Here is a 15,210-nt window from a genome sequence, read left to right on the forward strand (position 1 = left end):
TTCAGACATTCACTTTTAAAATGGTGTGTTTGAGCTGAAGGAGGTTGATTAGAGCTCATCAGGGTTTGCCTGGAATGAAAGTAACATTGTGCTCTCTAAAAACCTTTGTGTGCTGTGTCAGGATGAATGCTCACACTCCCAGAAGGCCGGGATATGAAGTTTAATAAATGAGAAAAAAAATTGAATGCCAAATAACAGCAGGCTCCTACGTATTATTACTCAAAAGTCCATTGGTGTTTATGTCCTAGGAACATAAACTTAAATCTGTAGGCCTGAGTTGCACAGAGAATCACTTCTTAGAAGCTTGATGCTTTATTATAGAATTTTGGGTTTTGCCCATGGGAAATGCTGACTCGCCACCTTTCCCCCATCTACTAAACACCTGCTCCATCAGCCTCAGCTTTCCTCTTCTTGCCTAGCTAGTAGAGATGTTCAGGGAAAGAAGAAGAGGGAGGTCACCCACCGCCACCTGGCAGTAGCCTTGGGAAAACTACAAATCCCAAGGACCACCACAGCTTTCCTACTGGTACTCAACATAGTAGTACAGCAAGGGGCATTGGGAACAGACCTCTGTCCTTCTTAGATACCACCATTGCTCCTCCCACCACACACACACTGGCCAGGTAAATAAAGGAGGAGGTAAGTGTTATGGAGAACTGGTGACTGATGGGAAGGATGATTTTGAGGCTGGGATGATTGGCAGGGGAATGGGAGGGGAGCCGGGATTTTAATCCAAGCTGCATTAGTTCAGGGGCTTGAAAAAATTGAGTGTCCTTCCAGGCAGGCTTTTATGAGCCCCTGACGTTCTTCTCTGAGTCTAGCTCAGATGGATTTCACCCATCTCCATTTACTTCCAACAGTTACCGGTATTAAGCTACTGGTGTTGGAGCAAGGTTAATACCACACTAGCCACAAGGAAAAAGTTGTTTCTGTTATTCCAGAGAAATGATTGTCAATGCAAAGCCACCCTTACATAGTTTATGGCTGCATGTGGAGGGAAGCAAGAGGTAAACATGCCCCTTTTCAAAGAAGGTCTGGAAAAGTAACCCAGGAGTTGCCCTTGGGTTTGGGTTCTTCTCATCTCTTTGGTCCAATAAAGGGCTGTTGTTCACCTTTTCAGCATAAATGGCTTGGACTGCAAAGATTGCCATGCAAGTCTAGTGTGCCTGCTGCTTCTCAAGGAAATCTTTGTTACTGGAAACAGTTGCAACCCTCCTGTGAGCAAATGTAGCTTTGGGATAGTGCAAGTGCATCATGCTGTAAGAAGACTCTTCCTCGAGAAATAGATTAGTTCTTGATTTGTAAGAACAGGCCATTTTTATATATTTATCACACTGTAAGGGGATTCGAAACAGTGACTTGGGTCGCCTACCTCCTACAGGAGAGAGATAATGTGTTGTTTTCTGTGCTGCAGCGCCATCTAGAGAGGGGCACTGCAATTCTTCAGCCCAACTGAAACCAGCTAGGTGATCTGGGTTCACTAAATTATGGCCCTCCAGATGTTGGACTCCAACTCCCATCAGCCCCAGTTAGCAAGGGCAATTACAGTGGAACCTCGGGTTGTGGACGTAATCCATGACGGAGGCACGTCCCCAACCCGCAGCATTTGTAACCTGCAGCACCGCATCTGAGTATGCACATGATGTGATTTGGCGCTTCTGTGCATGCGTGAGTGGCGAAACCCAGAAGTAACCCTTTCCAGTACTTCCGGGTTTCCCACGTTCCACAACCTGAAAACAACGTAACCCCAAGCATTTGTAACCCGAGGTACCACTGTATCAAGGAAGGTGGAAATGTAGCCCAACAATATGTGGAGGGCAACAGATTTCCCCACCCTTTGGTTAAAGAAACAGAAGCTATTGCTCTTCGGATGTTGTGGGCTCGCATCATCCCCAGCCAGCATGGCCCTAACACACTGCTGTTTGTAAAATCCTGAATGCCTTATCTTCATTTATGTGCTGCATTTTCAGATGGGCATAGACCTCAAAGATCCATGGACTTTCCTATGAAGATAAGGTCTTTGAAATGCAGCAGGCCAAAAACAGCTGAGAAAATTGGGTTTATGTTTATTCAGAAGATCACTGCTTGAGATGATGCAGAAGAAAAGCTGGGACCTGTTTCATCTGAGGTCTAAAAAATTTGGGGGAGCTTTTTGATAACTGATACTGATCTACTGATAGAGCAAAAAAGAGGGGGGAGATTATGCCTCTAGAGGTGGGAGGTCTTTGAGTTCTCTGTTATTAAGCCTGTATCTCCAATACCACCTTTTGGTTCCTAATTCTCTTGGACTTTGTGCTTTCGTACTAGATGTGATAAGCACAGTGGGAGTGTGGGACATTTGCACATCATAAAGCAGCTGAGCTTTGACTATTTGAATTGGCAAAGTATGATGAAGATGGTATGCAAAAGATAGGAATGACTATGGCAGCACAGAGTCAATGGTTCCTGTGAAACACGTAGAGGTGACTTGCCGCCTTACCATTTTAGATGTACACCTTAAAATGTAAAAACATGGCTGTGGCAAACAGTATCAAAGAGGGACACATGGCAGGGATCCAGGATTGGCTGAGGCTTCCCGTTGAGTGTTATTTTTTTGTTTGTTTTAAATTATGTGCATAGGCTGCCTGGTTGGACAGATGGTTGGACAGTGTTCTCGAAGCAAGTAGCATGACTTTGGGCAAACTGCGGGAGGCAGTGAAAGATAGGCATGCCTGGCGTGCTCTGGTCCATGGGGTCACGAAGAGTCGGACACAACTGAACGACTGAACAACAACAACAAAAGGCTGCCTTTTGGAATGCAGCTCTTCAAGGCAGCTTGCATTCTTAAGAAAGCAATGTTAGCTCAGAATAAACATTTCTACAGACTTTCTCCCAATGCAATAAAAGAACACTCAGGCCAAAATACAAAACATATTTTCTGTAAGTCTGGGAGTTCAAAGAAAAACCCCAGTCCCCAAAATGCATTGATCATGAATAGGCCACATAAAACAGGCAGGACTCCGAGGCCTTCCAGAATGTCTGAAGCAAGGTAGCCTTCTGGAGAGCAGCTGGTCAGGAGTTCCAGAGCCATGGAGCCACCACAGAAAAGGCTCTCTTTCTTGTGTTTCCCCAGACCTCGCTGACCTAAGTAGTGGGGCAGGTTAGGAGATTTGCTGTTGTAGACCTTATAGCCAGCACTTTGAATTTGACTAAAAAACACACGCTTGCAACTAGTGCACCTCAACATTTCCTCCAGATGGTTTTTGGGGGGGGGCACCTTCCACCCCGTCCTGATGGATCCCAAATAGAGCAAGAATTATCTCCCCTCCTATTAGCATACGCCTCTGCTGAATCAAAAGTCCTCCCATAAGCGCAAGGACACCAACTGTTTTTCACCCTATGAGTTTACTCCCGAAAGCTGTCACATACCAGACAAAACACTGACAGCCATTTACCAAGTAATGCTCTTCAGGATCAGCAAGCAGAGCAAGTAAAACACACGCTTGATTCCACATAAATATTTTAATAACGTCTCAAATACAGGAACATATTGCAACGGTTATCCTACATTACGCAGAGACTTCCAAGTACCTTGTAAGAAAGGGCTATTGCATTCGAAGAATACGGCAGTACACAAGCCTAACAAATACCTGCACTGCCCTTTCAGTGAAGTCATCAGCACTACATTATCGAAAGCCTTCCAGATGCAGGGCAGAAAGGAACTGGTAATAATATCCCATTTCCTTTCCAGAACCATTCATACTATATATAGCATGCCCTTCAGAAACAGCCCATGATCAAAGTGCACGTTCGTACCAAATATGCAATAAGTTAATCACTCAGCCTCTATGTTTTCAAGTGCCTGAGAATTGCAAGGATTTCAGTTAATGGCACTTCATGGAGCATATTGTTTGCCTTTGGAAACAAATTTCATTTTCCAGTCATTTTTTATTTTATTTTATTTTTTGCTTCAGTGATGAGAGTGCGTAAGAGAAAAAAAAAAACAACAACAACCCAGCACTGCAAAGAATAGAGCAGCCTTTGCCAACCAGGTGCCCTCCAAATGTTTTGGGGATATACTGGCCTGGGTAGATGGGCATTGTAGTCCAAAACTTATGGAGGGCACTGGGTTGGCAAAGGATGGTGCACAACTTCTGAGTAGCAGCTGCTGCCTGTTAAAGAACCGTCTGACAATTCAGTGTTGGAGGCCTTACTGCCAACCTCTAATGCCTCAATATACTTCACCTTATAAGCAACAGCCTTATTGAACGCCATCAATGCCAGTCAGGGTTGCTGTCTTATAGATTTGGGTTGCAATGGAAATTGAAGTCACAGTGAAAGCTGTCTGTGAATTGTAGATTCAGCTGAGCCCTTGGAATCCTTTGAAAGTTTTTCTTTCTTTCAAAAGGAGTGTCAAGCAGGACTGGTGGAGGGAATTGTGTTACTGGTGTTTGTGTGAATGCCCACGGGAAATGATCATTGACTGAGAAAGTTTTCATGATCCAATGTGATTATATACATCCCAAAAGTGAAGAAGATACACAGGGAGTAGGGAGATTTAACACTGGCTGCAAAGTTCTAATTCATGGAGTTTGACACTATATACTCACGTCGCCAGTCATATGCATTATACACCTCTACATACACGTTTTGCAGGTCTAGAAAATACCTGAGTGGCAAACTGCATGCACAGGCCAGGGGCGGGGGGCACATTCAGTGACAACACATCAACAGTACCACTCTGCATATGTCAGACCACTTACTCATCTGCATGGCAGCAGAGCATCTCAAATCTATCATATGGATCCAGCATGACATGATCACAACCTTCCTCTTGCATGAAACAAGTGTGCCAAGGGAAATAATTATGTCAAGGGAGGAAAGAGAAACTGGGTTTAGAAGGTAAAAGGAATGGAATGAGGTTTCTCTGAAGTTTCCCCATTTTGTTCCCAATGGAAACTGAAGAAGGTGACGGAAGTGCGTTTCAGATGCTGTAGCTCCCTTGGGAGCACAGAAGAGAACAGCCAGGATACTCTCATCCCCACAAACAGTTCAATATGAAATCCTACTTATACTGCGCCACACTTTCCTTTGCCCTGATAAGCAGCACACACATAAATTAAGTAGTTTGTGGTTAGCTAAAGTGCATAGATACCCACAAATGTCAATACTTGCACAGTGGCCCTTCTACGCTTCACTCCATCTCCCATCTTCCCTGACCATTAGTCATGCTGGCTGGGGCTGATGGAGTTGTGGTCAAAAACATCTGGAGGGGTACAAGGAGCTATGATGCTGAACTGCACAGCGATCGTAGATAGCAGAAGGGCTTTTTACCTGCCCACGCTTCGGCTTTTCTCTTTGTGCACTAATGACATCGTAGGGCACCACCAACTGCCGGCAGCAGGAGAGTCCAAACTGCCCCCTTGATTGTACTTTGACGTTTGCTGTTATGCTTCGTGACTGATTTTGTTACAACGGTTTCGTGTAACGGCTATTTGGTTTGTCTCCTCGAACATTGAGATGGAAAGACAGGATAGGAATCTAATAAATAGGTAAATATCAAGAGGGTTTCGGAAACAGGCATAGACACAATCAGACCACAAAGACTGACCTAACGCAGCACCTGGCTGCTACTGCGAATTCCTGAGTATGTAAGCCACCACTGGGGAGGAGAACAAAACTATCGTATTCACAACTCTAAAAGAAAATTTCAGTGTCCCAAAATATCCCTGTAAAACCATAAGGAACCTGAGCTCCCAGCAGAGACAGTGCGGGGCTTCTTTGCTCAGCACATGACCCTTTACATCAGCATCGCTATTGTTCCCTTGTGTTCTACATCAGCCTTTGCCAGCCTGGTGCTTTGCAGATGTTTTGCACTACAACTCCCATCAGCCCTCAGGCTGGCTGGGGCTGATGGGAGGTGTTGTCCAAAACGTATGGAGTGCATGTGATTGGCAAAGGCTGTTCTAGAGGAATGGTAATCCCCTCTCTTCCTTGGTCCTATGCTGAAAATAAGGGGGGCAAAACAAAATCTGTATTCTACACCCCAAGCCCTTCGAGCATTCTATTTTTAGTCGAAAGCTGGGATATAAATTATCTTAATACAGTATATATGAATAAATAACAACACTCTCCTCCCCACCCTAGCAGGAGTGTAAAATAAAACTGTGTTAACTTACATGTACTGAGGTTTGCCTGCATTGTATGATTTATTTGATTTAGTAGCTATCACGAAATTTGGAATATTTTCAGCATGGGACACAGAGCCAGGTCAGAACAAGAACCTAATGTACAAAATTGTCCTGCGCTTTTTGCTTTTCTTGTAACGTTCTTGAATATTTTCAAAAGAATGCAAAAAGAACCTTGAATGCAGATCCTGGGGCAGACACAGATTAGGCTCTTAACTGTTCTGTATGGACATGAACCCATATCTCATTAAGTATATGCAAGAATATGCATGTGCACACAATACTCTTCCAAAAGCAACTGGTCTTCAGCACAGGCTCACTGTCTTTGGCTGAAGAAGGATGGGATAAATCATCTCAAAATCCATGAGTTACATATTGCTGCTCCTACTTCTAAGACTCTCCCTTTAGTTAAGTGCTCAGGAGAGGTAGCCCTTCTGATATGGGAGAGTCCTCAGCTTCTAGAAGCCACACTCTACAGCAGGCATAGGCAACCTTCGGCTCTCCAGATGTTTTGGCCTACAACTCCCATGATCCCTAGCTAACAGGACCAGTGGTCAGGGATGATGGGAATTGTAGTCCGAAACATCTGGAGAGCCGAAGGTTGCCTATGCCTGCTCTACAGCATCATCTTGCGAATGGTCCTCAAGGTGAGCTAGCTAGAGTATCTGCACTGGAGAAATCTAATAGAAGGTCGCAAGGAAAATTCTGGACCTTGTGCTCATGCTTAAGGACAGCCTCTTATGCGCATAAGGAACATGAGATGGGACAACCAGGTGCACATCATAATATAGGCTTGTGTCCAGATGACAGAGACAACTGCCCAGGCTTCCAGTGCCAGGAAGATGCCCCCACATATCTGAGAATAGGAGTCATCTTTACAGTCTATTGCATGGAGTGGATTGGGTTAACCTGCAAGATTCTGACATTAGGATACAGTACTCTGACAACCACCCAATGGAGGAAGGCCTTAGAAACTGATGCTCTCGTTCCTAACTCTAGCCTGTCACAGTGCATGTTCTTATCAATTTATCTCAAATAACCTTGCACTTTTCAGCACACACAGCTTGGTATTGGCATTACCAATCAAGCTCTGAGTGAAGTAGCATGGGCTTCTTGGTGGCAACAGATTCCCGAAAGGCTTCACATTGGTTCCTGGCACCATCTTCCCCAGCTGGAATCAATGGTCACTGTCCGTAGCAAGTTGCTAGCTGGCTGGTGTCACCCTCCTGCCTCTCAGACTGAGGAAGCACTGCTCATGCATTGATGGCGTTTGCAACATCTGTAAACACAAGGCGACTAGGTCTCTGGAGCACCCCTTGATTTGTCTGTAACAAAAAAAAGAAACCGGAAAGAGACGGTGGTGGAAACAGATTTAAGAAGGAATTTTTGTGTACTTTACACTCATCTGCTTCTCTGGAACCTGTAAAATGTTGCCCTCAAGAGTCATATCAATTCGTTGAATTCTTCTAAGGAAAAACTGGCTTGGCAATTCTATGACAGAAGTAATATTGAGCCAGATTCTTAAAGATCCATGTATCGTAAAAGTAAACACACCAACTAATCTCTTGCTCTCTGGTGGCCTGGGTGGCAGGAAGTGGTTGTCCACAAACAAATATTGTTAGGGGAAGGAAAACGCCAGGTGGGCAGGGAGGGAGAAATGAAGAAAAAATTGAATGCAGGTGTTGCAACTGCTACTGTCATGGCCCTGGACTTGTAATAGGGAGGAAATCACACTAGGAGAGGCCCCTGCAGTACCTGCCTTGCTGGAGTGTTGTCAGGAAGGGGACCCAAGCAGCTGGCACTGCCAGGTTCTGCTTTGCCTGAGGAGGTAGCCTTACCCTCCTCTGACTTTTCAGAACCCCCACTTGGTGGCACCCAATCACTACCACCCTATAGCCAGGGGCAGCTCCAGGCCTACCAGAGCCATTTGCTATTTCTAAACGTGTTCCACTTTGGCTAAAATCCCACTTAACTGCCTCAAAAGCTGTTTTTTTTAAAAAATTATAATATTGCAGAACTGATTTCATCACACTGAACCAGTAGCTCATAATCTCCTTAGTTATCAATATTTGCTGGCCTGAGCTTGTCGCTCTGATCACAAGCCAAGATAATTTTCTCAAAGCTACCAGGATTTATCTACTGGTCTATTACAGGATAGGTCCAGGTACAAGAGAAGGGTCTACTCTATTGCATTCCCGCCACCTGCACAGAAACATACCGGATCTTCCTGTTCCCGCTGGCTAAGCTTTTAGAGAAAATGCAAAGAGAAAACAAACATACACTGTGAAATCAGCTAACACTTCTCCTTTCCTCTCCTTCTTTACAGAAGCCATGGCTCAGTTGTGGAACTTGTTTCTATGCAATAAGCTTAATTTGAAGCATGCAGAGCAATAGTAAAGATTTCTTCTGAGCATTTGTGAAGCGTTTCTCCCTCATCACTTTTTAACACAACATTATTTTTTCAGAACTCTGAGAGTTGCAGCCAATATAGGTTCCACTCTATATCATCTTGACTTCAATACATGCTTTACATTAAATGAAGGCAGAAGGTAGGTCAGGGTCTAATGGATGATTGCTGGCTATTTGCAGAAGATTAGCAATGTTTTATTATTCTCAAGGGTGAAGCAGCACTGCAAGAACAACAAAAACTCTTTACTCCCACAAATTATGTTGCTGCAAAGTATTTTTTTTATGAGGGGGGCGGGGGAACGAGGCATGTATTTTTGAGTGAAAGAACTTGCGAGTTTGGTTATGGTGCTGATCACAAATTCCTGGGCTGAGCATATGCTCAGAGGCATCCAGCCGGCCTGAGTTACTATTTTACACCCAACTGTCATTGTGGAACCTCAGAGTGCTAGTAAAAAACAAACAAACAAACAAACAAAAAACAACCACACACATACACACACACACCAAATGAGATCCTGCAGGCCTGGTCACCCCTGCTTTACATGCATGAGATGCCAGGTTCAATCTCAGAAACTCTACTTAAAGAATTTATGTCTGAAGAAGTCTATCTTAAGCCTTGGAAAGCCACTGCCAGTCAAGAGTAGGCAATACTGGGTTATGTGGACCAATGGTCTGATGCAGTATAAAAGCAGTTTCACACATTTAGGACAAGGATTATAGGGCCATTACAACTGCCATCTAAACAGTTCAGCTGAACAAATTAATCTTCCAGGTGTCTCCTGCATTCAGTTCATTTTATTAGCATTAGAGGTTGCAATCCTTTGTGCACTTACTCAAAGCAGCTCCCATTGAAATCAGAAAGTTGTGTGTGTGTGTGTGTGTGCGCGCGCACACACACACACACACATACACACACATATTGTTGCAATAACTTCAGCTAATCCTTTATAATCACTTACAGAAACCTTTTACATTAATTTTGGCACTAAAGTTGATCACAAAATCCCAATCCCATATATGTACTTTGAAAAAGGGGGAAAGAGTCGTGGCTTCAGAAGGAAAAGCAGCACAGAAAATCTTCTTCTAACCTAATGTGGGTCTAGCCCAGAGCTATGCGGGCAGAGATGATCACAATATCCCTTTAAGATACCAAACTATCAATGCCTATGGGGGGGGGGTTTACCTTATTCTGTGAAGCCTGCAAAGAAGCAGCATCTCTGCCATGTTCCAACAGCTCTTGTTCCAGCTCATCCTGTTCTTCAGCAGGATCAAAGTTGTACATGGGCATGAGCTGATGTCGCAACTTCTCTAGTCTGCAGAGGGGAAACCGACAGTGAAAATTCCACCACTGTGAAGTTACTGGACTGCGCAGGAACATCAACGTTCCAGTTTTTGCTCAGCAACTGTTTAGAATTTAAGTACTCTGAGCAGGGACCACATCACCAAAGTTGCATTTAGGCTGAAATCCTATACGTATGTACTTGGGAGAAAAATCTCATTGAACTCAATGGGACTTATTTCTGAGGAGGCATGTATAAGATTGCTTTAACGGTACAATCTTTGGCTTGGTTCAGTCTCTGCTGCCTAAATGCAGAGGTTATTACAGAAGATTTTCAAATACAGAAATAATCAGGCTCTAAATGTTGCTTTACCAACAGCAAGGAGCACTTACCGTTTTCTCTTCCTGATATATAAAACCTAGAAAAGCAGAAAGTTGTTGTAAGCACTGGAGAAAACTTTTCACACCAATTCCTAGGAAGAACAAGTACCGTATAATCTTTGGCATGCAAAATTACATTGCGTTCAATGGGGGCTTACTCCTAGAAAAGTAGGTGTAGGATTGGGGCATTCATGTACACTCATGCATACTAGGAAGAACTAGTTGGAAACCCAGTTTACTTTACTCTCAGTAACTAAGAGAGCAATCCTAGACATGCATAATCAGAAGGAAACCTCACTCCCAAATAAGCCCACATTGGATTGCAGCTTAATTTACAGTGCAACCCTTGGAAGTAAGTCACACTGTGTTCAATGGGCCTTACTCTCAGGAAAATATGAATGGGGCTGCAACCCTATACACATGCTTACCTTGGAGCAAGCCCCATTGAGCACAATATGACTTACTTCTGAGTAGACATGCACTGGCTTGCACTTCATCTCTGAAGCCAACCCTAGAGCTAGACTTAATAATTATTCCCTTTTCCTAGGAAATGGCAGTTCTGTGCTTTTGGAGGGAGGGGGTGTCTTGGGATCTCTAACAGAGGGTTTTAAACACCCAAATGAGAAAATAATTCCCAGGGTCCTTCGGTGAAAAGCCATGCCATTTAAACTGATATATGATCAAGGTAGACTGGCACCCAAGGACTGGCCCAGTCTTAGGCATTTTTGTACCCTACTTGAAATATTATAGTGGAGCTCCTGAACTAAGCAATCTGCAGCCCTCCCGTGGGAACCACATGGTAGACACCGTCTTACCATAGCAACAGCCAACCCAATCACAGTGATGATGCCGAAGGACAACAGCATGGTCCCCATGCCAGAACCATTGCCAGCCACATCTGGGATTTTGGTGCTGTTAAAACTGCTGGTTTCAGGTGTCAGCGTAGCAGTTTCTGATCCAGCCCCGTCCACGGTCATCCCATGGTCTGGCTCGGAAGTGGGAGGGCCACTGTGGTACAAAGTGTTCGCAGTGGATGTGCTATAATTCATTTTGGGCAAGAGCTTTTGGTCGTCTTCTCCTTGACTGATGTCTTGAACAACCAAGTTCTTACTTTTCTGCTGCAAAGTGCATTTCCTTGCCTCTTCATTCAAGAAGCCTGAAGGGAAAGCTCTTTCCTTGCATTTTCTTTTGTTGCTCTTCTGAAGTCCTATTGGCTAATCTCTAGCAATAGAGGGGGAAGGATAAATCAGTCATTACCTCCCAAGTTATCCTTACAGCAACCCTATAAACTAGACTGGACCATGTTATAGATGAAGAGCTGAGGAGGGAGAGCTGCCAAAGACCAGCCCAGTTCATTCATGGCTGAGCTGAAATCTGAACCAAACTCTTAACCACCTTACAACACTAATACTGCAATCATAGGCACATCTCCCCAGAAGCTAGTCTCAATGAATTCCTTTTTTAATTTGAACCATTCTGTTTTGTTAGGAAGGCTATACTGTCGTTACTCAAGCCTTCTGGATGGTGGCATGTGCTATAAACATAGATGTGAGTCAATAAAGTAGAAATAAGTTTAGCTGAGTATCAAGTAACTCACCAGGTGGCCAGCTTACCTTCTGGAGTCTCACATGGCCTAGTCAGCTGACCTACAGGAGTATCATGTGAATGGACTTGGGTGTGGTCAAGCAACAGGGGCACAGTACTTGAGGTGCCTTCAAGGCAAGACTCAATAGCAATACAGTGGTGCCCCGCTAGACGAAAATAATCCGTTCTACAAATTTTTTCGTCTAGCGGTTTTTTCGTCTAGTCAAGCGGCAATGCAAGCTGCGCTTTCGCTAGATGAAAGGAAAAAAAAGACGAAAAATTTTCGTCTTGCGAGGCAGCCCCATAGACTTTTTCGTCTAGCGGGGCAGCCTCCCACTAGACGAATGCCTTCGTCTAGCGAGTTTTTCGTCTAGCGAGGCATTCATCTAGCGGGGCACCACTGTATCCCACTCCTGTTATTAATCCTTACTATTACACTTTTGGCAATGAAACTTAGTTACCAACAGATCAGTTCTCCTGAACTGAATCAAGTCATTTAAACATATTCTCACTATAACAATATCCTGTGACATTAAGTTGGAAAAACAAACTACATGCATGCATTGTGTGAAGCACTTCCTTTTGTTGCCAAGTTAGTTTTAATGAAAGAGCATGAATTCTTGAATTTTAAGAGAATGACTGTACAACCCTAGGCATCTTTACTCAGATGCAAGTCTCACTGAGTTCAATGGCATCTTCTCCCAACAGGAGGTAGTGGGCATAAGACTGCAGTTATATTTTATCCCTGGGCACTCCATACTATTTGTTACTACATTTTTTATATTTAAAAAAATGCCATTGAAATGCCTCCCCCCCCCCTGTGCTAAAAGTTCCTAATGATTAAGCCTTTCTTCTCTTCCAACTCCTAGAATGCACTTGCCCCCTTTTTTACATTTCCTCCTCCTGCCACACCATGCTTTTCTTTTAAATGAGAAAACTAGAAACACACCCTGCACATATATACCAGCATTCAGGTGCTATGCATGTTTATTCAGCAGTCCCACTGTGTTCAGTTGGACTTACTCTCTTGTAAATGTGCAGCGCATTGCAGCAGCCTCAGTTTTATTTTAACCCTCAAGGGTTGTTGTTTTTAACCAGACACTATATTTGCCTTAATATTGCCACAGCTGAGTTGTCATCAGAGCCGACATTTTCAAAGAACTTTCGACCGTGACCACAACATCCCATCCCTAAGCAGCCCTAACCACTTTGAACCTCACCCATCATAGTTCATATGTGGTTAGGAATCTTTCCCCATCACTTCAGGTGTCCTTCTTTCCCTAGGAGGAGAGGAGCATGCTCATGAGAATGAAGGAAGCCAGGAAAGAACATCGGGACACTTTTTTATATAGAAGTCTATTTTCTAAAGCAAACTCCACCCCCACTTTTCATTCACTTATTCAATTGTTCTGTAGTGAGAACTCTGTGGCTCAAACATGCAAATGAATTTTCATTTCCAAAGATTGATTATCATTGTTATAAATGACCAGCCTGGGTTTTTCAGGTGGGGGTGGGTAGGGAACTATTTACCCCTGTTCCCAAAGACCCTGTTGAACCTCAAGAATTGCCCGCTTGGCTGGGGCCTTGCAAGGAAGTGCGTTTAAGCACTGAGAGAGAGTCAAAGAGAAACTTTGTCCCGGCAGAGCTCTGTTTATTGCAAGGGATGAGTCGGTTCCCAGCCACTTCTGAACTAAATCCAGCTCCCCGTCCCACTTCCCCAATTCCCAACGTGACAGACCAGGACATCGAAAGGAAGCCTTCGAGGGAAAGGTACAACACATGATGGATCTCAGGGAACCGAGAATGGTTTTTTTCTTTTGTTTTTTTTCCTGGGGTGGCTGGCTGGCGCTCCTCCTGACCGCCCCCACCCACTCCCGTGGCCTGCTTAAGAGGTCAGCGCCATCCTCCTTGCTCCTTGCCGGGCGCGCGTGGCCGTGCCGGGCCCCGTTAGCAGCAAACCATGATGATGACACCAGCACTTACGGAGGCGATCGCCGGGCGAGGAGGACCCGGGTCCCTTGCAAGTCCCGGAGACTTTGGCCTGCTCGGGTTGGGAATGCAGCCCCCCGCCCAGCCCAGGATCGCGGGGGCCGGGGGTGGGCGATAGCCCCCCGCCTCCCTTCTTTTGAAACTCTGGCGGAGCCCCGTCTGCAACTTGAGAGAGTGGCCCTGGCGTGGAGGGCAAAGAGACGAGGACCAGCCAGGGGCGCTTGTGCTGGACGTGGAAGACTCTTGCCCCCCTCTCCGCTTCCCATGCAATGGCCGCCTAGGCTGAGGATCTCAGCACATCGCTCTGGTTGCTGGGAGACTGGGTTGCTCCGGGGGCTTTGCTGCTATTCGGATTACCTGCACTGGAAAGCAGGAGCTGCTGCTGCTGCCATGGTCTTACTTGCCATTGTTTTTCCCGAGATGCTGGGTGAAGCCCTCCGTCCCTCCCTCCTGTCACCGGCCCTCTTGATGCTTCGCTTTGATCTCCTCTTCTTCCTGGGATTGGCCAGTAGAGGACAGCGCTGTGGCTCGGGATTGGCCGGGCGGGATGTCACTCACAACGGGGAGATGCCACCGCGAAGAGATGGGCTGCAATGCGAGCCCTGGAGGTGAACGGCGAGAAGCCTGGATCCGGGCGCGTCTCGCGGTCGGCCGAAGGAAGCTCGCGTGCCCGGCAGGCGCTTGGAATTGAGCCGGTGAAAACTCCACTAGGGTTTTTCTTCTCGGCAGCTGCCCCTTATCGCTGTGCCCTTGGGCCGGGGCAAATCCATCGTGGTGCAAAGTGGTCGGTCCTCGACTAGTCAGACTGCGCTCCTCCAAACCCATCCTTGAATTCCCTAACAATAAAGCAATGAAGAAAACGCGTATTTGTGGAATGGGGGGAGTGGTCTTTAGTGTGTGTAACATATATTTGCTGTTGTTTTAACTACCTTTGAGAGGTGGGTGCTCTGCCCATGCTCAGAGGCTCCATCTCATGATTCTTACAGTTGTCTCTTGCATGATATCAAATGCTGGGAGTGGGAGGCTTCCTCCCCACCCAAAACGCAGCACTCATTGTTGTCTGAACCCCCTGCTGGATCTGCACTTCCACTCAGCATGCATGTAGTCCATTATCAAAACCACTTCAGTTATTTATTTATTTATTTATTTATTTATTGACAAACCTCTACCTTTGAGACCCCAATGAGGGTGACAAGAAAGTGGCTTGAGGCACAGTTCAGTCAGCAAAGTGATGCTACTAACCTGCATTTGTTTTTCTAGATATTTTTATGAAAACCAGTATGTGATTATTAGTAGTAGTATTATGAAATAGTTAACAGTTCTCAAATTAAATCTACTTAGGGCAGAATATCAAAGAAAAATGTGCTCTCTCATGCCCACATTCCCAGCATGTGTGAAAGA

The 15,210-nt window shown here is 45.1% G+C and overlaps 1 protein-coding gene across 1 annotated transcript; it reads right to left on the reverse strand.

The window, feature by feature from the left end:
* Window positions 1-7,110: 7,110 nt before the first annotated feature.
* Window positions 7,111-14,296, reverse strand: C2H3orf18 (chromosome 2 C3orf18 homolog). Its single transcript, XM_033140621.1, has 5 exons — window positions 14,167-14,296; window positions 11,052-11,457; window positions 10,249-10,274; window positions 9,760-9,889; window positions 7,111-7,492 (listed from the first exon to the last, which is right to left on the reverse strand). The coding sequence occupies exons 2-5, from the start codon at window positions 11,283-11,285 to the stop codon at window positions 7,421-7,423; spliced, it is 462 nt and encodes a 153-aa protein (XP_032996512.1). The 5' UTR covers window positions 11,286-11,457; window positions 14,167-14,296; the 3' UTR covers window positions 7,111-7,420.
* Between the last annotated feature and the right edge of the window lie 914 nt (window positions 14,297-15,210).

Source organism: Lacerta agilis, chromosome 2 (genome assembly GCF_009819535.1).
Source record: "Lacerta agilis isolate rLacAgi1 chromosome 2, rLacAgi1.pri, whole genome shotgun sequence".
In the NCBI taxonomy this organism is placed as follows: Eukaryota; Metazoa; Chordata; class Lepidosauria; order Squamata; family Lacertidae; genus Lacerta; species Lacerta agilis.